The sequence below is a fragment of the Chiloscyllium punctatum genome, chromosome 15 (genome assembly GCF_047496795.1).
Source record: "Chiloscyllium punctatum isolate Juve2018m chromosome 15, sChiPun1.3, whole genome shotgun sequence".
In the NCBI taxonomy this organism is placed as follows: domain Eukaryota; kingdom Metazoa; phylum Chordata; class Chondrichthyes; order Orectolobiformes; family Hemiscylliidae; genus Chiloscyllium; species Chiloscyllium punctatum.
In genome coordinates this window covers 86,248,830-86,272,293 of record NC_092753.1, presented here as the reverse complement: position 1 = coordinate 86,272,293, position 23,464 = coordinate 86,248,830, and the positions used below count along the sequence as shown (strand labels likewise).

At 42.5% G+C, this 23,464-nt stretch overlaps 1 protein-coding gene across 3 annotated transcripts in view; it reads right to left on the bottom strand.

Annotated features, from left to right (window-relative positions):
* Positions 1–23,464, bottom strand: part of LOC140486490 (uromodulin-like 1) — a 117,342-nt gene that overhangs the window by 8,889 nt on the left and 84,989 nt on the right. For all 3 annotated transcript variants that reach the window (XM_072585722.1, XM_072585723.1, XM_072585724.1), the window contains exons 24-28: positions 20,869–21,098; positions 19,986–20,128; positions 13,896–14,117; positions 10,205–10,364; positions 902–992 (exon numbers count right to left, since the gene is read on the bottom strand). In XM_072585722.1, the coding sequence (XP_072441823.1) occupies positions 902–992; positions 10,205–10,364; positions 13,896–14,117; positions 19,986–20,128; positions 20,869–21,098 (846 nt within the window). The remainder of the gene's footprint in view (positions 1–901; positions 993–10,204; positions 10,365–13,895; positions 14,118–19,985; positions 20,129–20,868; positions 21,099–23,464) is intronic.

The following is a 23,464-nucleotide window of genomic DNA, read 5'->3' as shown; positions in this document are numbered from 1 at the left end:
AAACCCAGGTGCCAAGACAATACCGATCCAATGGCTACAAAGCCAATGCCTCCCCTGTCTCACAGCCAGAGGCTCTAGCTTGAATCTCACTCCAGGCCAAGGAAGGTGTGTTTAAACATGACATTAAATGTCTACCTGTAAGTCTTTCTGACATGTTGATGACAGACAGTAAGAACAAGAGACCCTTGTCACCAATCCCTCCCTCAAGCTACCACCTCAAGTAACAGGTTAATGACCTGCTCTGGGCAAATATAGCTATGGAAGCAGGAATGAGCCTGTGTTTTGCCTGACTGATGTGTTGCTATGCATCAAAGAAATAAGAGATTGTGAAAGACTCTAGAGTATGAGCATTACCTCCTTTAGTCATGGCTGCACTTGGGCTGTTAAATTGTTTTTGGTATCTTTGCTTTTGGAGTATTTTAGGATATCCCATCTGGAACCATAACAAATTAAGGATTCTCTGTGGAAAAGAGTGTGTGTGTGTGTGTGTGCTCACATTTGCAGAATGAAACTTAAGTGAAGTGTGACACGAGTACAAGCAGCCAGTGTCAGAATTTCAAAGAAACCTGGTTCATCTGCAAACTGTAAAACTGCAGGAATACCCTGCAATGGTAAATTTAATCATTCACCGTGTTAAGGATAATGACAAAGAGAAGGCTTGGGTGGAAATATTAGCAATTTACTAAGGTACATTGTTCCTTGATAAACAAGATTCTCATCTTCCATATATCAATGTAATTTTGTTCCTGTTGAGACATAATAACCTGTACAAGCTGCTACAATCCGACCTCCAGCTTCCACACATTTGTCATTCTCCACTCAATACATGTTGCTTTTGGATGAAATATTTTTTTAGGGCAGTGTAGCACCACACCCAGAAGAAAGTTCAAACCTTACTCACCATTGTTATTCTTGCGATATAGAGGTCCAAGTGATACTGTTCTTTTAGCAACAATTTCCGCACTTTCAACTGGACGTGAGCCACTGCATGACTGTTTAAGAAAGATATGGAATAATCTGAATCATTCTCCAGGCAGCGGCAATAATACTCACTTTCCCAAACCACTTCATGTTCACAAATTTCAGAGGTGAAATGTAGCAAAAGATGTTTTAATAGGATCATTCAGCATTGTTGGTTGCAGAATTAAATCGCTGCGCAGCTGTTCTTTTCAGACATAGGGCAGGTTTCAGTGGGAATTATGCAACAAACCACATTTATGTCACACTATTAGATAAAACTTCCCAAGCACTTTACAGGAGTGTTTTCAAGTTGTATTTGACTCAATGCCATATAGGAGGATATTACATATTTTGATTGAAAGCTTCCTCGAAAGGTTAAATTGATGAAAGCTTGTTGACTTGAAACATTAATTTTGTTCCACTGATACAGCCTGACCTGCTAGGCATTTCAGGCATCCTTTGTTTTCATTTCAGGTTTGGAGGTGTGTTCCACAGGGGGAGAGAGAGAGATGAAACGGCTATAGAGGTCTAGGGGGTAGAAAAGATAGAATCCAGGCCGAGGTGACAAAAGGCAGTGCGAGCAGATGGAAGTCAGGGTCTGACATGATGTCAGAATCCAAGGGTTGGAGGAGATATGAAGGTGGGAGGCCAGGGAGGTGTGTAAAAACAATATTGAGAATTTTTTAAAATCAAAGAAATGTCACAACAGTAGCTAGGGTAGGTGAGTGATGATAGTGTGATGGATGAATGGTATTTGGTGCACATGTACTTATGAATATATATATGTCCTAAAATGTTAAAAATCACACAACACCAGGTTATAGTCCAACAGGTTTATCTGGAAGCACTAGCTTTCGAGCACTGCTCCTTCATCAGGTGATTGTGGAGAATAAGATTGTAAGACTCAGAATTTATAGCAAAAGTGTGATGTGACTGAAATTATGTATTGAAAAAGACCTGGATTGGTTGTTAAGGCTTTCATCTTTTAGAATGACCATGGTGGTTTCAGTTCTTCCATATGTAAATCGCAAAGCTTTTTTTAAAAGTTACATTCTCAAGTGAACTTTAACAATTCGTGTCATGTCGGCCCAGATAACGTATTGAACGCATCAGCTCCCTGTGAGGCTGTCTGTGCCACAATGGTCAGACTGATTCTAATCAAAAAAATGCATTTGCGAAATCTTACATGGATTAATGCAGTTTTTGAGCAAAGTAACCATCTCCCCCACCACCCCCCCCCCACACACACACACCCACATGCACACATACACATATAAGTTTGTGGGATGAATTTACATTTGCAGAATTACATTTTACTTTGCTCAAAAACTGCATGAATCCATGTACTATTCTGTAAATCTGTTTTTTAGATTAGAATCAGTCTGACCATTGTGGCACACACAGCCTCACACAGCGAGCTAACACCTTCAATACCTTATCTGGGCCGACATGACACCAATTGTTAAAGTTCACTTGAGAATGTAACTCTTAAAAAAAATTTTTTGATTCACATCTGGAAGAATTGAAACCAACCTGGTCATTCTAAAAAGATGAAAGACTTAACAAACAATCCAGGTCTTTTTCAACACATAATTTCAGTTACATCAAACTGCAAACTTTTGCTATAAATTCTGGGCCTTACAATCTTATACTCCACAATCACTTGATGAAAGAGCAGTGCTCCAAAAGCTAGTGCTTCAAATAAACCTGTTGGACTATAACCTAGTGTTGTATGATTTTGTACACCCCAGTCCACCGGAGTCTCGAAATGATATTCTAAAATGGGTATCTTGGTCTCATTGTGAGGTTTTTGCTTTCATTCACAGGAGGTGAGCATCGCTGGTTAGGCCAGTATTTATCGCTCATTGAACAGAGGGCAGTTAAGAGTCAACCACATTGGTGCAGTCTGGAGTCACATGTTAGCCAGGTAAGGATGCGGTTTCCTTTATTCAAGGACATTAGTAAACCAGATGGCATTTCCTGGCAATTGGCAATGGTTTTATGTCCATCATTAGACTTAATGGCAGATTTTTGTTTTATTGAATTCAAATTTCACCATCAGCTATGACAGGTGTTAAGCCTGGGTCACCAGAACAGTTCCTGGGTCTTTGGATTAATAAGGAAACAATAACATAACTAGATCATCACCTCCCGTTAAGGCACTGGCCAATTACATATCATCAGCAGTGAGTGTCATTAAATTCCCTGTTAATTTTGTAGACAAATTCTCCGCTCTAAGTGCCCCCAGAGACGGAACGGAGAGATGTAAAGGGTAAAGGAAAGATAAAGCACTTTTTATTTCTCTGTTGTTCACTCAAAATTGTCCTTTTCATCGCAAACATGGCAACAAAGCAATTTCTGTTTCTCCTCAGCATTGTATGTACAATTTATAATCTGTAGTAGTAAAGTTCAACTGCCTCTAAAAACAAAAGCTATATTGCAGCATGATGCTACTTCACACATGTTGTTTCTGAAGAAGATGGTGGCTTTATGCTGCTATTGATATATAATAAGTGCCAACTGCATTGTTGGGTGTTGCCAAAGCTCAGCAGAGCGGGCAAAATTACAGAAAGCGTTCAAACTGCTAACTAGCCTGAACTACACAGACCGAGCCCACACCTCTGAAAGGGAAGGTGCATTCCAGCTGCTGGAAGTTACCATACAACTGGTTCTGACTCTGAGTATCACAACTCAGAATAGTGCAGGTCTCCATGCTGAATTGGTGGCCATGCTTCAGGAGGTACAGAACGACCCCAACACACGAATGATCATGGCCTTGGTCACCTTCACAGTCAGAGGGAATTCAATCTTCAATCAGAAACACGTAGCAAATTTCAGTGAGGACTTCCTTGTTGATATCGAGAGGGCAGATCTTGTCTCTTTGCAGAGGGTTGCGTGAGAGAATAGCCTGAAATGGATGCAGTCTCCTTCTGAAAGATCTCAAAAAGCAGGACAAATCCAACCTGGCCAATTTCAGTGCCATCTGCCTACTCTCGATCATCAGGAAAGTGATGGAAGGTGTCATTAACAGTGCTATCAAGCAGCGCCTGCTCTGCAATAATCTGCTCAGTGACGCCCAGTTGGGGTTCCAACAGTGCCAATCAGCTCCTGACCTCATTACAGCCTTGGCTCAAACATGGACAAAAGAGCTGATTTCCAGAGGTGAGCTGAGGGTGACAGCCCTTAACATAAAGCCTGCATTCGACTGAGTGTGGCATCAAGGAGCCCTAGCCAAACAGGAATCAATGAGCAGCAGGGGCAAACTCTGCGCTAGTTGGAGTCATACCTGGCTCATAGAAAGAAGGCCGAAGGTATTGGAGGTCAGATATCTCAGCACCAGGACATCTCTGAATAAGTGCAGCTCCAACAACACTCAAAAAGCTTGACATCATCCAGGGCAAAGCAGCCCACTTGATTGGCACCACATCCACCAGCACCCATTCCCTCCACCACCAATGCTCAGTAGCAGCAGTGTGTTCTATCTACAAGACGCACTGCAGAAATTCACTAAAGATCCTTAGACAGCACCTTCCAAACCTACGCCACTTCCACCTCGAAGGCTAAAGGCAGCAGATACATGGGACCACCACCATCTTCAGGTTCCTCTTCAAGCCACTCACCTTCCTGACTTAGAAATATGTTGCTATTCCTTCAGTGTCACTGGGTCAAAATCCTGAAATTCCTTCCCTCTGGGCATTGTGGGTCTACCTACAGAACATGAGCAGCAGCTGTTCAAGAAGGCAGCTCGCCAACATTTTCTGAGGGCAATAAATGTTGGTCCAGTCGGCGATGCCCACTTTCCAAATGAATAAACAAAAAACATCACTCAGCCTCTCAGCTTTGAGATGGCAGCTGCAGTCTTGGTAACCGTGGTGCTGACTAGACCAGCTTATCAGTAATTGTTGATCATAATTGCACGTGGAACTGACAACCACCTTTCGGGTAAGGTCATCAATGTTGATGGAAGATTGTACCTGTACACCATGGCCCATAAGTTTTATTTATTTAGCTCTGGTAATCAGTCCAACTCCTTGCAGGAATAGGTGAACTGCTCTCGAGGCTGATGTGAGCTACAGGATTCCAACACAACAACATCATCAAACATCAACTCACAGACCACGGTGTTTCATACTTTGATCTCAGCACACTATCTTGTCAAGTTGAACAGCTTGTTATCTGGTCTTTTATGCAAATAAATAAACGCATTTAGGCTCTCAAAGCCATACAATAGCAGCATAGTGAGGACATGCCAAGGAGAGTTGAAACCAGGGTACAACCTTGCTTTATCCTACTACTATTCTTGAAAGATTTGCACAATGATGAAATTGTGCATGTTCTCAGGGAAAGAAGAAATAACAGGTGCCTCAATACCCACAGTGTCTTGACAGTCAATTACTACTAACATGATCGATAGACTGGAGGGTAATGGTCAGTGCTATGTGCGGCACATCTCTTATTGCCACTGTTACGAAGATTCATCGTTTTCAATATTATTTGTGGACTTGAAGTTGAAGGCTTGCGATGATGCCAAGATTGTTTTTTGTAAGATCAGCGAAAAGATGATGGAACTTTTATTTCTTGGAAGCCACCTGATTCCAGACAAATTGCTGGTCTTAGCTGCTTGAAATCACTTACGGGAAAATGGCGAGCTGTTTTATGACAACGTTTTGTGGATGTTCATTTTGTATGGAGTTTGTCAGCTCAGAATTTGTGCTTGTACTTTTCAGTGGAGGAAAGCCTGCTATGGAATAAGTTGCTTAGCTCATGTCTCCTACTTTCGAAAGAATTTTACTGTGAGATCAGGATGTCTGAAAACAGACTTCTAAACATTATTTACCTGAGTAAGCTGTGTCACTAAGGTACAACTGTGTGTATTTACTGATTTGGCCACACACCAGATTAATCGAATTCAGAGCATTCCATACTGTAACCTTTTTGCTCTCAAAAATAGCCACTATTGGCCAAAGCATGTTTTCCCTTTCTTTAAATGAACCACTGTGGAGAGAAACCTATTTCTCCCTTATCTGAAATGTATCTGTGTATATTTTGGATTAATAGATGGGTAAGCAACGTTTCCATGTTAGCAATTCCATGTATTAGCTAATTCTGCATCTTCATTGAAAATATCTTGTTTTATAAAAAGTCAATAATTCTGTGAATATTAAAGTTGATGGATCCTTTAATTCTGGATCCAACATGGAGAAAGCATATCAGAACTTGAGAACATACCACTGGTTTATGTTGCAACCCACTGAGTAGTGGGACAAAGGAGCAGTGTCTTGTGCCTATTTCAGTCATAATACAGCCATAAATGAGAGGATTGTGTCTGCTGTTGAGCTGTGAGCTCTGAGTGTTAATTTTGAAACAGCAATGTGGCAGTGCCAACAAATGTCAATGTGACGATACCTCGTGCCACCATTTCAAAATAACGTAAAGCAACAAGTAGAGCTGAATTTCAAACTTAATAAAAACCAAAAGAATTGCGCAGGCTGTAAACCAATGCAAAAACAGAAATAGCTGGAAAAGCTCAGCAACCTAGCAGTGTCTGTGAAGAGTAATCAGAGTTAATGTTTCAGCTTGAATGACCCTTCCTCAGAACAGTTCTGAAACATTAACATTGATTTCTCTCCACGGATGCTGCCAGACTTGCTGAGCTTTTCCAGCAATTTCTGCTTTTGTTTCTGAATTTCAAACTTGTTTATTTAGAATGTGTTATAAAATATATTAGTATAACAAATAAATTCGCTCCAGGCATTTAGATCCAGCACCATCTGCCAGGTCAAGTATGCACATGTTGATCACAATTTATTTTGCAGTTTGATCCTGTTTGACACGCAGTGCAACCTGTTCCAAACTTCAGCACTAACACCCAACCCACGCATTCATCTCAATATCTAGACACATCCATGTCATAGTAAGGTCAATTGTGCTGTGGGCTGCACTGAACTACAATGACATTGCTCTTTCTGCAACAAACTTTTAAAAGCTATGTGCTAATCCAGGGTTGTACAGCCATTTTATATCAGTGAGTGGGACACATTTCAATTATATTTCCACTTAGGGGTCAGTGTAAGGAGGAAGGGAGAATGGGTCTCAAACGACAGGGTTCAGTATATTCTCCATCTCAGATGTACACTTCTCTATCTCCCACTCACGCTTACACTCTCGGTCTAATCCCCTCCATACGCACACAAATTCACTGTCCAACCCCTTCCGCCTATCCTTAATTTTACTCTCTCAAACATTTCTAATCCCTCCATCCCCAGCACGCACTCCTTCTCCTTTTCTCTCCCTCTCATGTATGCTCATTTGTACCCATTCTCTCATGGTGTCATTCCCTCTCACAGTCTCATTCTCCCTTTCCTGCATTGTCAAAATCTCTCCCTTGCATTCCCTCTCTTTCACACTGTCATTCTGTCTCTCGCGCAATCTCATCCTCCCTCACGCAATCCCATCCTCACCCATCACACGCTTTCATTCTCTCTTGCATTCTCATTCTCTCTTTCTCACTATGTCACACATTCTCTCTTGCTCTCTCTCTCTCGCACACTTATTCTCTCTGTCTCTCTCTCCCTCTCTCTTTCTCACGCCCACTCTCTTTCTGGCTCATTCATCCTTTCACGCTCAAAGGCTCTTGCACTCACCTACCCTGCCATGGCCAAGGAATGCTTGAAGATTTTCACAATGGACTTTGTGATGTGCTTTTACTCTACGTCACACTCGCTTGCCCGAGTGACCAGACACCTGCTCACTGCTCCTACCACCATTCCCTCAAATGGTCCCCTTTCACTGCCATCTTTCACTCCTCAGAAGACTATGAACTGTTCAGTCAGGAGTATTACCACAGGCGGAGAGAGAATTGGCACTGCGGAAACTATATAAAAGCCTCTCACTTTCTTGTTTTTTGCTGCTTGCCCAAGAACAAGCTGTTTCTCTCTTGTAGTCGCTGGATGAGCCAATCAGTGGCAAGTGCGGGGACAAAGACCCTGTGATTTGTCAATCAGTTTGACAGTAATTTTCAAACCCACTTCTGTGCCCGTTGGTCTGTGTCTCTTGGACAAGGCTTCACAGCCTTGGCAGACCACATTCATGCTGGGCACATGTTGGGCATGTCTGTGCTCACTCATTGTGCCACCATGCTCCTCAGTATCAGGGAAAGTCGTCAATTCACCACAATTTGCATCACTGTGACCCATTAGTCATTCAAGAAGATTTTGTGCACTCTCAGGGAGATGAAGTTAAACTAATACCTAAAGCAAACAAGTCAGCTTCCCACTCCCTCGCCGCATTGATACACTTTGGTTATCCTACATTCGTCTAACCGCAGAATAATCCAGTAAAACTGGTGAGTGACACATTCAGGTCTGACTCATCTTGTAAATCCCAAAATGGACGGACTTTTCTTGAAGAGAGATTAAATAGGTTGGGCATATATGCGTTGGAGTTTAGAAAATTGAAAGGAAACTTTATTGAAATTTGATTCTCAATGAACATGACAGGATCAATGTGGAGAGGTTTATTGGAATCATAGAATCCCTACAGTGTAGAAGCAGGCCATTCAGCCCAAGTTCACACTGAAGAGCATCCCACCCAGACTCCTCTCCAGTATTTCCCATGGCTAACCCACACATCCCTGGACACCATAGGTAATTTAGCATGGCCGATCCACATAATCTGCCCATTTTTAGACTATGGGAGGAAACCAGAGCAACCAGAGGAAATCCACACAGACACAGGGAGAACATGCAAACTCCACACAGACAGTTGCCTGAGGCAGGGATTGAACCCAGGTCCCTAGCACTGTGAAGTGGCAGTGCTAACCACTGGTGCACCATGTGGTCTGGCTTTTACCCCTAAGTTTTAGACCAGAGGGTATAATCTCAGAGTAAGCAGTCACCCATTTAAGACAGAGATGAGGAGGAATTCTTTTTCTCAGAAGATAGTGCATCTTTACCGCAGAGAGCTAATAAGCGTGGGCCATTAAGTATATTCAAGGATGAGAGAGACAAAATTTTGATCAGTAAGGAAATGGAAGGAATGTGGAGTTGCGGATCTCATTTAATAGCATAGCAGACTGAATGGGCTGAATGGCCAACTTCTGCTCTTGCATCTCTTGGTCTGGGGGACAAATAAAACAAAACGATTGTATAGCAACCAATTTTCAGGTCCTAATGTCCCACAAGCTGTTATGAAATAATTGACTAGACAGTGCTTTAGTGATATTATCTAAGGGTTAGTAATGGTTTCCTTTCCAAGGGAAATTTAAATAGCACAGGAAAATGGCATTGAGAAAGATTAGGTTACTTACAGTGTGGAAACAGGCCCTTCGGCCCAACAAGTCCACACCACCCCACCGAAGCGCAACCCACCCATACCCCTACATTTACCCCTTACCTAACACTACGGGCAACTTAGCGTGGCCAATTCACCTAACCTGCACATTTTTGGACTGTGGGAGGAAACCAGAGCACCCGGAGGAAACCCACGCAGACACGGGGAGAACGTGCAAACTCCACACAGTCAGTCGCCTGAGGTGGGAATTGAACCCGGGTCTCTGGCGCTGTGCTAACCACCGTGCCACCCATAAATAGCCATAACTGAATTGAACAGCAGAACAGCTTGATGGGCTGAAGGGTATTCCTGAACCTAAGACAGGAAAATTCCTCCGTCTCCTGCAACCTGGGATCACTCATATCTCACCGAGATGACAGACAGAGCTTCAATTTAACACTTCATTCAAATAGCAGCCTATCTGCTACTGCAGTTCTCCCTTGGTACTGCACTGGGGTGCTCAAATTTCCAGAATGGGACTTGAATCTAAAATATGCCAATTTGGAGAGAGAAGTGTTACCGAGCCAAGTCTAACACCATGGATATGATTTCAAAAGATAGAAAGCCAGCAGAATCTCCAAATACTTTCTTTTGATGCCTTAACCAAAGGAAGAAATCTCTAGCTTTTAGATTGCAAATCGGTGATCTCAGAAATAGTAGACGTGGGATTGATGCTGTAGCAAGCTCAGAGTAGGTGAGCTCAGTCTATAAAGTTCCGATTCACATCTCAATTTCAGACAATCTGATTGTGAACTCACTTGGAAGAGGGGGGATCTTGGGACATGTGAATTCCCTCTGTGGCTTTTATTCTACTCACACAGGCTTGGCTTACAGGATATAAAATTAATATAAATAAGCTACATGACAAAGAATATTTAGCACCCGTGTTCTCGAGTCTGGCTGTTAGACCTACCGGTTGGCATGAAGCTGTTTTAACTTCCAAGCAGACCCAAGCCTGGCAGTGTATGTATACGAAAGGCAGGTTAATGAATGAAAACACTTTCACAGTAAAATTCGCACTTGTGGAGTTTCCATTTTCAGATATGCTTGTCTGTGATTCTAGAACTGGGCATCTATAAAATAGAAACAGAACTTGCTCAGTGTTCAGCAGTTAGGATGTCTAAAATAAGAATGGCTCCAATGCATCTCATCAATGTATATTTTATTAACATAAGTTCATTTGTACATTCACAGGCACAAGTTCAGCAATACTATAAAGGTAGGAACTGGGATCTCATCAGGCAAGTCAGGAGTACAGACTCTGATCTATGCTGGAGTGATGCCCTCAGGCAGTAAAACCTGGACCAATGAGAAAAGACATAAACCCTCACCACTCCCAACTACCTGTCCCTGTGTTTCCTGCTGAACAATGAGGCGTGTGGTGAGTAAGGAAATCTGACTGATCTCTGATACTCTCTTCATGACAGAACACTATACCCAAACACTGTTGGATATTGCAGTCATAGGAAAAGGAGTAGGCCATTCACCCCTGCAGCCTGTTCCCTCATTTAATGAGATCATAGTTGATTTGTGTCCTAACTCCATGTATCTGCCTTTGGCCTCCATATCCCTCAATACCTTTGCTCAAACATGTCCAGATGCAACATTAATCTGGCATCCACTGCCATTTGTTGAAGAGAGTTCCAAACGTCTAACACCCTTTAGAGTCATAGAGATGTACAGCATGGAAACAGACCCTTCGGTCCAACCCATCCATGCCAACCAGATATCCCAACCCAATCTCGTCCCACCTGCCAGCACCCAGCCCATATCCCTCCAAACCCTTCCTATTCATATACCCATCCAAATGCCTTTTAAATGTTGCATCACATCCTCTGGCAGCTCATTCTATACCCTCTGTGTGAAAAGGTTGTCCCTTAGGTCTCTTTTATATCTTTCCCTTCTCACCCTAAACCTATGCCCTCTAGTTCTGGACTCCCTGACCCCAGGGAAAAGACTTTGTCTATTTATCCTATCCACGCCCCTCATAATTTTATAAACCTCTATAAGGTCACCTCTCAGCCTCCGATGCTCCAGGGAAAACAGCCCCAGCCTGTTCAGCCTCTCCCTCTAGCTCAAATCCTCCAATCCTCGCAACATCCTTGTAAATCTTTTCTGAACACTTTCAAGTTTCACAACATCTTTCCGATAGAAGGGAGACCAGAATTGCACACAATATTCCAACAGTGGCCTAATCAATGTCCTGTACAGCCGCAACATGACCTCCAAACTCCTGTACTCAATTCTCTGACCAATAAAGGAAAGCATACCAAACGCCTTCTTCACTATCCTATCTACCTGCGACTCCACTTTCAAGGAGCTATGAACCTGCACTCCAAGGTCTCTTTGTTCAGCAAAACTCCCTCGGACCTTTCCATTAAGTGTATAAGCCCTGCTAAGATTTGCTTTCCCAAAATGCAGCACCTCGCATTTATCTGAATTAAACTCCATCTGCCACTTCTCAGCCCATTGGCCCATCTGATCCAGATCCTGTTGTAATCTGAGTTAACCCTCTTCGCTGTCCACTACACCTCCAATTTTGGTGTAATCTGCAAACTTACTAATTGTACCTCTTACCTTTGTGTATAGAAGTGCTTTCTAACATCTTTCATGAACAGTCTGGCCCTAATTCTCAGTCTATACCCCCAAGAATCCCCAGCCAGTCGAAGTAGTTTACCTTTATATATCCTGTCTTTTGCTGTCAATATCTTGACAACTGTTCAGCTCACCCGTTAACTTCCTAAATTCTAGAGAAAACATGCCTCATTCGATAATTTATCTTGATAACCCCTGAAATCATTCTTGTAAACCCACTAATGCCTCTTAAAAACTAATTTTTTTTCTTGTATTTATTGTGTAGCACGAGATTTAATTCATTTGCTAAAACAACAGGACTCAAATTTCCAAAATTCTGGTATTTGAAAACAAGAAAGAAGAATTATGAGAAACATAGAGATCACGATGCCCATTGAACTTGTGTCAAACAATTGTTTTGCTGCCAAATGCATCCGATAATGAGCATGCTTTTTTTTAAAAACATAGGGTTTCATTTTTAGAAAGGATGTTAAATTAACTCACAGATGAAAGCGGGCAAGAGGATAATGGTCATTGATTCATGAGTAGCTGTCCCATGGTCATAGGCCAAGAGGAGCTAGACAGGTCATTGGCACAGTATTGATGGCTTGCTCCAAAATAAGGTATATAAACCGGGTCAGGAATGGGAGGAAGGGGCAAGGAGACCCAGGGAAATGAGCCACACTATCTTCCAGGGGCAAGACCAAGAGTTTCTCTCTATCAGCCCAATGGAAGAACAAAGTCTGTTGGCATTGAGACCATTGAAGGCAGCCAGATTCCTCTACAAAAAGGGACAGGACCACTGGGACATGAGAGAGATTGAGAAAGTATTCTCATCTGTCATGGGTCATATATCTAAACTGCTGCTTCTCAGTAAACTATCAGTAAATCATTATAAATTGTTGACTATAAAACAAGTTCTGAATGCAAGTTAGCTTGCCGAACTGGAAGGTTCATTTTCAGATGTTTCATCACCATACTAGGTCACATCATCAGTGAGCCTCTGGATGAAGTACTGGTGGGATGGATGCTTTTTATTTATGTGTTTAGGTTTCCTTGGGTTGGTGATGCCATTTCCTGTGGTGATGCCATTTCCTGTTCTTGTTCTCAGGGGATGGTAAATGGGATGTTTGCTGATAGAGTCCTGGTAGGAGTGCCATGCTTCTAGGAATTCTTGCGCGTGTCTCTGAAATGATGTCACCGACCCAAGGAAACCTAAACACATAACTAAAAAGTGGGCCATACCACCAGTGCTTCATCCGGAGACTCACTGAAGATGTTATCTGTATGGTAACAAAATGTCTGAAAATGAACCTTCCAGCTCAGCAAGCGGCACAGCGGCTCAGTGGTTAGCACTGCAGCCTCACAGCTCCAGGGACCTGGGTTCGATTCCAGTCTCGGGCAACTATCTGTGTGGTGTTTTCACATTCTCCCTGTGTCTGCGTGGGTTTCCTCCCACAGTCCAAAGATGTGCAGGTTGGGTGAATTGGCCATGCTAAATTGCCCATGGCGTTAAATGCATTAGTCAGAGCGAAATGGGTCTGGATGGGTTGCTCTTCGGAGGGTCGGTGTGGACTTTTTGGGCCAAAGAGCCCGTTTCCACACTGTAGGGAATCTAATCTAATCAGAACCTCAACCTGAGCTTCAAATCTTCTCAAAACATCTATATCAAGTAATTATAATCACATACCCCTTAAAATCAACAACATGTGAATATGACCACATAAGCAAAGATCTGGAAGCATCTCTTTCCCCATTCAACTGTGCCTAATGAACAACAATGCCTTCAGGCCAGAGAAGGTTGAAGAGGTGAGGAAGAGACAATAAGAGGAGGAAACTTCAGGAAGAAAAAAAAGTTACACATTAGTGCATCAACAGTTCAAACATCGGAAAGAATATCAGCGAAACCCACAGTTTGCATGGGGAATGCCTTCATTTTTCATGTGGAAAGTAAGACCTTATGAAGGAATTTGAGCTCCCAACTGACACATCTCCTTTCCCTTCATATACCTTGGTCGTTCATCCCTTACCCGGTTTTGATTACAGGGTATGAAGTCAGGCTGGTTGAATTGTTGCTTGGTGTTGCCCAGCACTCTGCAACGATCAGCTTGGCTCTGCTATCTGATGTTTCAATTGAGACTTGAATGGACACTTCATCTTCAGGTGCTAAACGAGCACCTTCTGTTAATGTACGGTTTCTGCTGATTGTCTCAATGCTGGCCATATAATCTCCGACTCCTTCTCGGCTGGTTCTGTTCATTGTTGGAACAAAATAATTGATTTAGGATTTGGAATCCAACTAAATAAGTTGAAACTTTATCAGTAAATGTCATACTTTACAGAGGTACAGATACAAAGTTCATAGACTCAATAAAGCAACAGGCACCATTTTGAAATATCAAAAGACAAACTCAGCCTTTATTCAGGAAGATCTTTGACAAATGCTATGGCTGGGATATTTAAAATTCTGAGTCAATGTGACATGGTAGATAGAGACAGTTTTTAGAGCAGGGTATCCCAAAATCAAAACCACAGGTGGACCACAAGCTTTGAGACAGCAAAAACCTTGATGGGTCTCCCAACAAAGTACACTCTAACTCCAACCCCATTCTAACTCACACCTCCACACTCACAGATTTCCCCCTTCCCCAACACTGACTCTGGTCTCATCTCACTTCGACAGGTCTCACCTCCTACTCTCACAGGTCCCTTCCCCACCCCTCCCAGCACCTTCTCTACTCACTACTCACTTCTACACTCACCCAATGCCCCAACGGATCTTACTGGAAAGGGTTCACAGTCACAACAATTTTCAAGGTCTGTAACTAGGGTCACAGTTAGAAGACGTTCAGGAAGCAGTGTTCTAGAGGCTGAAGGATTTGGAATGAGGTGCCAATGATAAAAGATCAACTGGAAGAGATTACTACTTTGTGTTTGGATCTCTAACATTGTTTCTTTAATGTGATCTTTCATAGGAGAAAGGGCAGGAGGTAGATTTTTTTAACACAGATGATTGCGAAGCTGCAGAATGCACGAACAGAATTAATGATCAAAGTAGAGACTATTTATGAATATGTTCAATGAGTCATTGAAGGAAGAGGAGGTTAGGTGTGGAGGAGCCCAGCAAGGAGAAGGAATGAAGTCTGAAGGATCAACACCACCATGGACGAGATGGATGTAATTTGCAGTGGGAAGAGTGATCCAGAAGCGTAAACTAGTAGAACTTGAGATTTACACAGACTGGTCTGACTTGTTTTGTGTACGCCAGAGAAGTGCTCTAGAATGATGAGTACGTTCATTTACACTATTAGATATTTTTTCATAGGTTAGACATTTTAAGCACTTTGTATGATAGAATCCTGGGTGGAGTACTGATGAAAAACAGCTGGAAATATTTATGGCATGATTTTGATTAGAAATGCTGCAGGATCTGTTTGCACAGATGAGCACAAGTTGGGTGCATAAGTCTATTGGCCTCATACCAGCATTCTAAGTGGAGGGAGTTAGAACATAGAACAGTAGAGCATAGTACAGGCCCTTCAGCCCACAATATTGTGCCGAGCATTTATCTTAATCTAAAACAATCTAATCTACACATCCCTCAATTTACTGCCATCCAAGTGCTTGTCCAGTAGTTGCTTAAATGTCCCTAATTTCTCTGACTTTACCATCACCACTGGTAGTGCATTCCACGCACCCACCACTCTCTGTGTAAAGAACCTATCCATGACATTTCCCCTATACCTTCCTCCAATCACCTTAAAATTATGACCCGTTGCTTCTGCCATTTCTGCCCTGGGGAAAAGTCTCTGGCTATTTACTCTATCTATGCCTCTCATTACCTTGTACACCTCTATGATGTCACCTCTCTTCCTTCTCATGTCCAATGTGAAAAGACTGTGCTCACTCAACCTCTCTTCATAAGACAAGCCCTTCAGTTCAGGCAGGATCCTCGTAAATCTCCTCTGCACCCTCTCTAAAGTTTCTATATCCTTCCCATAATGAGGTGACCAGAACTGGACACAATATTCCAAGTGTGGTCCAACCAGGATTTTATAGAGCTGCAGCAAAACCTCACAGCTCTTAAACGCAATCCCCCTGTTAATGAAAGCCAAACCACCATTTGCCTTCTTAATAACCCTATCAATTTGAGTGGCAACTTTGAGGGATCTATCTACATGGATCCCAAGAACCCGCTGTTCCTCCACATTGCCAACGATCCTGTCTTAACCCTGTATTCAAATTCAAATTTGATCTTCCAAAATGCATCACTTCACATCTATCCAGGTTGAACTCGATCTGCCACTTCTCAGCTCAGCTTTGCATCCTGTCAGAGTCATGTTGTAGCCTGCAACAACCCTCAACACTATCTACAACACCACCAATCTTTATGTCATTGGCAAACTTACTAATCAACCCTTCCACTTCTTCATCCAAGTCAGTTAGAAAATCTACAAAGAGCAGAGACCCAAGAACAGACCCCCGCAGGACACTGCTGATCATGGACCTCCAGGTGGAATACTTTCCATCCACTACCACTTGCTGTCTTCTTTTGGTCAGCCACTTCTGTATCCAGACAGCCAAATTTCCCTGTATCTCATACCTCCCAACTTTCTGAAAGAGCCTACTGTGGAGAATGTTATCAAATGCCTGACTGAAATCCATATACACCACACCCACTGCTTGATCTTGTCTTGTCAAGTCTTCAAAGAACTCAATAAGGCTTCTGAGGCATGACCTGCCCCTCACAAAGCCATGCTGACTATCTTTAATCAAACTATGTTTTTCCAAGTAATCATAAATCCTATTTCTCAGAATCTTTTCTAGTAACTTGGTTACCACAGTTGTAAGACTGACTAGTCTGTAATTCCCAGGGACTTCCCTATTCCCTTCCTTGAACAGAGAAACAACATTCGCCTCCCTCCAATCAGCCTGTACTACTCCCATGGAGAGTGAGGATGCAAGGATCATCGCCATAGTGTAGCAATCTCATTCCTCACTTCCCGTAGTAACCTTGGATATATCTGGTCTAGCCCGGGGCCTTATCTTTCTTGATGCTTCCCAGAATTTCCAGCACATCCACTTCCTTAAACTATTCAAGCCTATTAACCTGGTCCACGGTGTTCTTACTATCAACAAGGTCTCTCTCCCTAGTGAACACTGAAGCAAAAATCTCATTTAGGGCCTCCCTTACCTCTTCAGTCTCCAGACACAAATTCCTTCCACTACCCCTGATTGGCTCTACCCCCTCTCTGATCATTCTCTTATTCCTCACGTATGTATAGATTGCTTTTGGGTTTTCCCTAATTCTTCCCTTTCTCTCCCCTGCCTCCCCCCTCTGTCCACCTCCACTTCTTCCTCTCTCCCCCCCATTCCTCCCTCTCTCCCCACTCTCTCCCTCTCAACCCCCGGAGCTGATTAGCTCAATTGGCAGGCCAGTTGGTGTGTGATGCAGAATGATGCCAAAAGTGTGGGTTCAAATACTACATCCACTGAGGTTACCATGAGGACTCTCCTTCTCAGCTTCTCCCCTTGCCTGAGATATGGTGGTTCACAGGTTAAGCCACTGTCAGCCATCTCACCCTAATGAGAGAGCAGCCCTGTGGTCTGGACAACTTCACCATGATTCTAAAATTAGTGTTGAGGCATATTTTGAGTCGCAGTGACTTCCAACGCTAGAATCAGTTCAGCAAAGGTCATTGACTAATTCCTACAAAATAGGGTTTACTTTATGAGTTGAAATGGGATGGCTTGTGTCTATAACATTGGAGTTTGTAGGAATGAAAAATATAAAGTCTGGAGAGCACCTGAGACAGTGGAGGCAGAAATTATATTTCCCTTTGGAGGAGAGACTATAGTAGCAGCACAGTTTGGAAAGAAATGGTTCTCTCATTTAAGACGGGGGAGTACAGTTTTCTCTCAGAGGGTTGTGAGCCTATGGAACTCTCTTCCCCAGAGAGTGGTGAAGGAGGCGTTAGTAAATATTTTTGAGGCAAAGTTAGATGGATTGTTGTTGAACAAGGAAGTCAAATGTTATCAGGTCAACATGAAAGTGGAGTTGAGGCCACGATTAGATCAGCCATGATATCATCGAATGGTACAGCAGCCTTAAGGGGCTGAATGGCCTCATCCTCCTCCTGATTCATATGATGATAGCAATGCAGAAATGTTGTTGTACAACAATAACTATATACATTACTGGGGTTGAAGAGAGATGTTGGAGGTTTTAAAGTGAAGTTTGCCGCGCTGTTTGGGGAGCATACCTTTTGTCTATCACTTTCAATGCAACCTTGAGGATTCTGAATTGTTCGTTAGAACAGGCATTAACAGGAAGAACAGTGTATAGCTGCAGTGATGCAGCACTCTCTCAGGACTGACCCTGTTGCAGTGGGACACTCCCTCAGCACTGACCCTCCAATAATGCAGCATTCCCTTAGCACTGACCCTCTGACAGTGCAGCACTCCCTCAGGTCTGACCAACTGACAATAGGGCACTCCCTCAGCACTGACCGTGTGACCATGCAGCACCTCTTCAGCAGTGACCCCGTGACATTGCAGCACTCCCTCAGTAGTGACCCTGCAACAGTGCGGCAGTCCCTCAGTACTGACCCTCTGAAAGTGAACTTCCCTTAAGTTGGAGCAATGGTTTTTGCTTGCTCTGAACCACGTAGTGACCAAGGTTTAACAGAGCTGTGGCAATAAATGAACGGAAGTAAGAGTATTACATATATGTCTCCACGCCCAGTCTGAATTTCCAGGGATTCCCTCTACACCTCAGCAAAGAAGGTGGCAAAGGCATCATCCCCATCCTGCTCTCCGCCCCCACAACTCTCCTTCTTTCCCCACCAGCCCCAGCTCATGTACATTTCAAACTCTAAGTCAGTTGAAATCCCAGCCTCATTCATCAACTACCACAGGGTGATACTGGGCAGTGACCTCATCTCGAAGGAAGGGGCTCCAATATAGGGCACCATCTGCATCCTTCTGTCCATAATGGAACATGGGGACAGGAGACAGTCATTCAGCCCCTCATACCTGCTCCACAGGTGACTAACCGACTACCTCATTGCTGTATTTTTGTGCTGTTCCCATTGTCATGGTTATCATTAGTGACTAGAACTCGAGAGATCACTGTCTTGAAATTAATGACTGAGCTCCCACAACTTTTTGGAGGACAACTCGGCCTCATTTTCTTGATAGTAGTGGAAGGCTCATGCTTGACATTAGGGATCTCACTCAGGAGAACTAATGTCCCTTGAACTAAAATGTTAATTTTGGGTCATGGAGACATCATGGTTTCAGACAGAAGTCCTGTCCACCAGCAACAAATCAATCCTCAAAGGATAATGAGCTCTTTCTGTAGACCATGTGAAATGAGGTGAAGTGGAAGGTGGAGCAGAGGCACTAAGACAAACTGACCTATTCCATCAAAGGGCCTGTTGTCCTCTTGACCTGCTATAGTCTATTAAATTTGAAACCTGAATTTTTGGAGTTCTGTCTCCACCATGTACTAACTAATTTAACTAATGTCCCCCTCCCCCCACCACCGTGTATCTTTCAGTTCTCAGAGTTAACAAGAAGATTTAGTGTGATATTCTCATTCGGCACCTGATTCTATTTCAGTCTCGTGACACCAATACTGACAGCTAGGCTCAGGTATCTCAGGGTCTGTCTGACCTCAATGAAACAGGTCACATTACTGTCATGTTAATGATAGTGGTCAAATAAACAATCTCTTTAATGACATAGATTAGCTTTCTGATCAACAATGAAACACACTGTATATTATGAAGCAGACGTTTGAGCAAACCAGTTGATTTCTGAATGTACATCTCCCAAACCTAGAGCAGACCAACTGTGAGACAGAGTCACAACAATTTATACATACAGCACGTGAGCCTTAAAGGCAAGCTCTCTCAATAGCACGATACACATGGTTAAAAATCACACAACACCAGGTTATAGTCCAACAGGTTTAATTGGAAGCACACTAGCTTTCGGAGCGAGTGTGTTTCCAATTAAACCTGTTGGACTATAACCTGGTGTTGTGTGATTTTTAACTTTGTACACCCCAGTCCAACACCGGCATCTCCAAATCAAGATACACATACGATACTTACCCGTTGGGACTGTAGCCGGCAGTGAGCAAAAGGCTGTTGTCAAATGTGCAATTTACAGGAACCTCAAGTTTAGCACCATCAGAAACCGTGCTGGAGTAAGGGATGTTACGAAGTGTTGTTTTCACGACCGTGTGTGTTGCATTCTGAATTAAATCAACATATCCATCAAATAGATATTAAAATAGATAATCAAAAATGCACATTCATTTTAAACCTTTAATGTGACAAAATATCCCAAAGCGGATGATCAAACAGAATTTGACACCAGCCCTCAAAAAGAAATAATCAGAAATGCGGACCGGTTTGAGAGGTCATCACAAAGAAGAGGAAGTAAGTAGTGAGACAAAAAGCTTTAAGGAGGGATATCCAAAGCTTCAGATCTATATAGCTGAAGGCAAGAGTCAAATCTATAAAATCAGGTAAAGCCCCTTATTGGAGGAATGCCGAAATCTTGGGGTGTTGCAGGTTTGAAAAAAGTTACTGGCATGACTTTGCAGTTCTGGAACCAAATTAGTACCTGGAAAGCATGTTCAGTTTGTCACAGATATCAAGGTAGCAACAGTTTATTTTTGAAGACTTTCTTGTTCCCTCCTATTTACAGCAATGTCTGATGAGATTCAGCTGCAGAGAGAATAATGTTTTCCAATAATTTGTCCAAGTGGACTTCGTTCATGCATTAAAGTAACCCTCACTGAAGATTGACAATTGCAGTGGTGAAGTGAGTCCATTACACAACAGACCTTAGGTATTGCTCCTTACTGTAAATTATTCAATATTAAAGTCATGAGCAATGGAGCCCTATTGAGATCTTCGAGTCACGTTTACCTTGAAAGTCTGATTTGACAGACTTTTATTTCAGTAGATAAACAACAAAGAAACTTACGTTTGATATTTGAGTTCCACACTCAGTCCAGCCGACCTTAAGGGTAACATGAGTCAAGTTGCCAATGCTCCCATTGCAGTGGGAGTTCCCCAGGTGCAGAGTAGACGGTGGTATCTTCTTCTCTTCCAGGAATGATCGTTCCATTATGACTGAGATCTCATGAAGTTTGCAGCTTATCATGATCGATTGGGAAGCTGCTTCTACAGTTGTTGGGTTCAACACCATGGGTTCTGCAGGAGACATTGGAGCTTGATATAGAAGTCCAGGAAAGTTCAGCTGAATACATTACTCTCCTGTCAGCATCATTCTCAGTCAAATTATGTAACAGCAGGTCCACCCTTTCAGTGTTTGTGTGCCCACAAGAAATAGGCCTGAAGATGATGCCCGCATTGCTCTTATACCTTTTTGTTTTGCCCTTTTCTTCAGCCACCTATCTCTTCACTGTTTTGATCCCTAAGCTCTGATACTGCATTTCACATGATCTGCGTAAAACTACACTTTCAATATTTGTCCCCTCTATTTAACCCCATTGCTTGCTTCCAGACTGTCTTACTATTTGAAATGTTTTTCTCCTTTGATCGAAACAGCTCAAATGCATCAAGCCTTTCTTTGTATTTATATAGTCTCATGGCCAGGCAACATCCAAGTGAATCTGCACTGTGCTCTCTCTATCCACCTAAATATCTTCTCCAAAGTGAGGATCTCTACTGGTTCTCTATCTGCAGTCTCACTGGGGTTTTATACAGATTCAAATGTTCCTTCAACAAATGTTTCTTCAAATATTTCGTCAACAGCACCTTCCAAACTCTATGGCATCTATCACCTCAAAGAACAAAGGCAGCAGATGCATGAGAACATCACAATCCATCTGATCCCTTCCGTGCCACATACCTTCCTGACTTGGCACTACAATTACCATTTCTTCAGTGTTACTGAGTCAGAATCCTGAACCCCACTTCCTACCACATGAGTGCCCCTCCGCCTGGCAGACTGCAGTAGTTCAAGAAGGCAGCTCACCACGAACCTTTCAAGGGAGATATGAAGGGGCAAAAAGTACTCGCATCCCTCGAACTAATTTTAAAAGATGTACAACATCCAAATGTTCTCTTCAGAAAAAAAATAAAGTGCATTTCTCAATTAAATGGCTCACATTACCAGTTGGGAAAATGCTGTATATTTGATAAATCACAAGAAAACTGATAAAGATTTAGGATGGTGTCTCAAAGCATGAACAATGTCTTTGTACGAGATTCAGTGGGATTTAAAACCGTATTTAAAAACATGATGCGTAATCTTAACTAGGGTTATGTGGTGTAGGCAGGGGAGTGGAGGTGAGACCAGGATAACATCAGCCATGATCATGTTAGATAGCAGAGGAGGCTCGATGGGTTGAATTGCCTACTCCCATTTCTAATTGCCATGTTCTCACTTATCTTCAAGATGCTTGTCTTGAATACCTACTTTTCAAATGAGGAGAAAACCCACTAACTGGCGAGAAAGACATGTGCTGTCTTCTAACCTAATGAAGGCTCAATGTCTTCATTCAAAATATTGGGAAAAGGCATTGAACCCAAAACCTTAATCATTACTGATACCACACAGCATGAGTTCAATGCAAATGATTAATCAGAAATAGAGCAGAAGCTAGGCAAGTTGTAAGATTCAAGGTGAAACCTTTAAGATGCTGTCTAACAGAACTGGATTTGTTTTGAAGCAAAAACTGAGAGTGGATATTGTTCTGTTTTCCATAATACCAGAAAGGTGGAGTTCACTGTGTCAGTCTTGAGAAGTTGCCCTCAGTGCTTCAGCTAGAAAGGGTTTGGAATCAACCATTGTTTTCATGGCCTGTGGTCTTTGTCGAGGGCTATGAGTGTAAAATATTAACATGAAATGCGGGAACTACCTGTAGTGCGGGCAACATCTCTAGAGACAGGAGTGGGCTTCTGATGTTTCGCAGATATTAACTGACCTGTTGAATATTTGCACCATTATCTAAGTTTATTTCAGATTTCTGGAAACATGATTTTAAATCAGTATGTGGCAGAGAGGAGTTAATTGGATGGTCTCTTGGTGTGCTTATGGAGGTTTGTTTGCCATAGGAGTTTACAATAATACAGAGCCATAATCAAGCCATTAGTTTAACAGAATCTAGGATGAGCAAGTTTTCTTTCAAAATTTAACTTAAAAGTTGTTGGAGTCGATTGTTTGAAGTAGATAAGATGGAAGTCAGTTACAAGTATGGTGTCTCCTAGAAAAAAAACATTAAGGGAATACATTATTGCAACATATGCATTTCATGTTGTATATTTGCTCACTGAGCTGGAAGGTTCGTTTTCAGACGTTTCGTCACTATACTAGGTAACATCATCAGTGAGCCTCCAGTGAAGCGCTGGTGTTATGACCCACTTTCTATTTATGTGTTTTGGTCTCTTAAGGTGTGTGATATCATTTCCAGTTCTTTTTCTGAGAGGTTCATACATAGTGTCCAAATCGATGTGTTTATTGATGGAGCTCTGATTTGAATGCCAGACCTCTAGAAATTCCCGTGTGTTTCTCTGTTTAGCCTGTCCCAGGATGGATATGTTGTCCCAGTCAA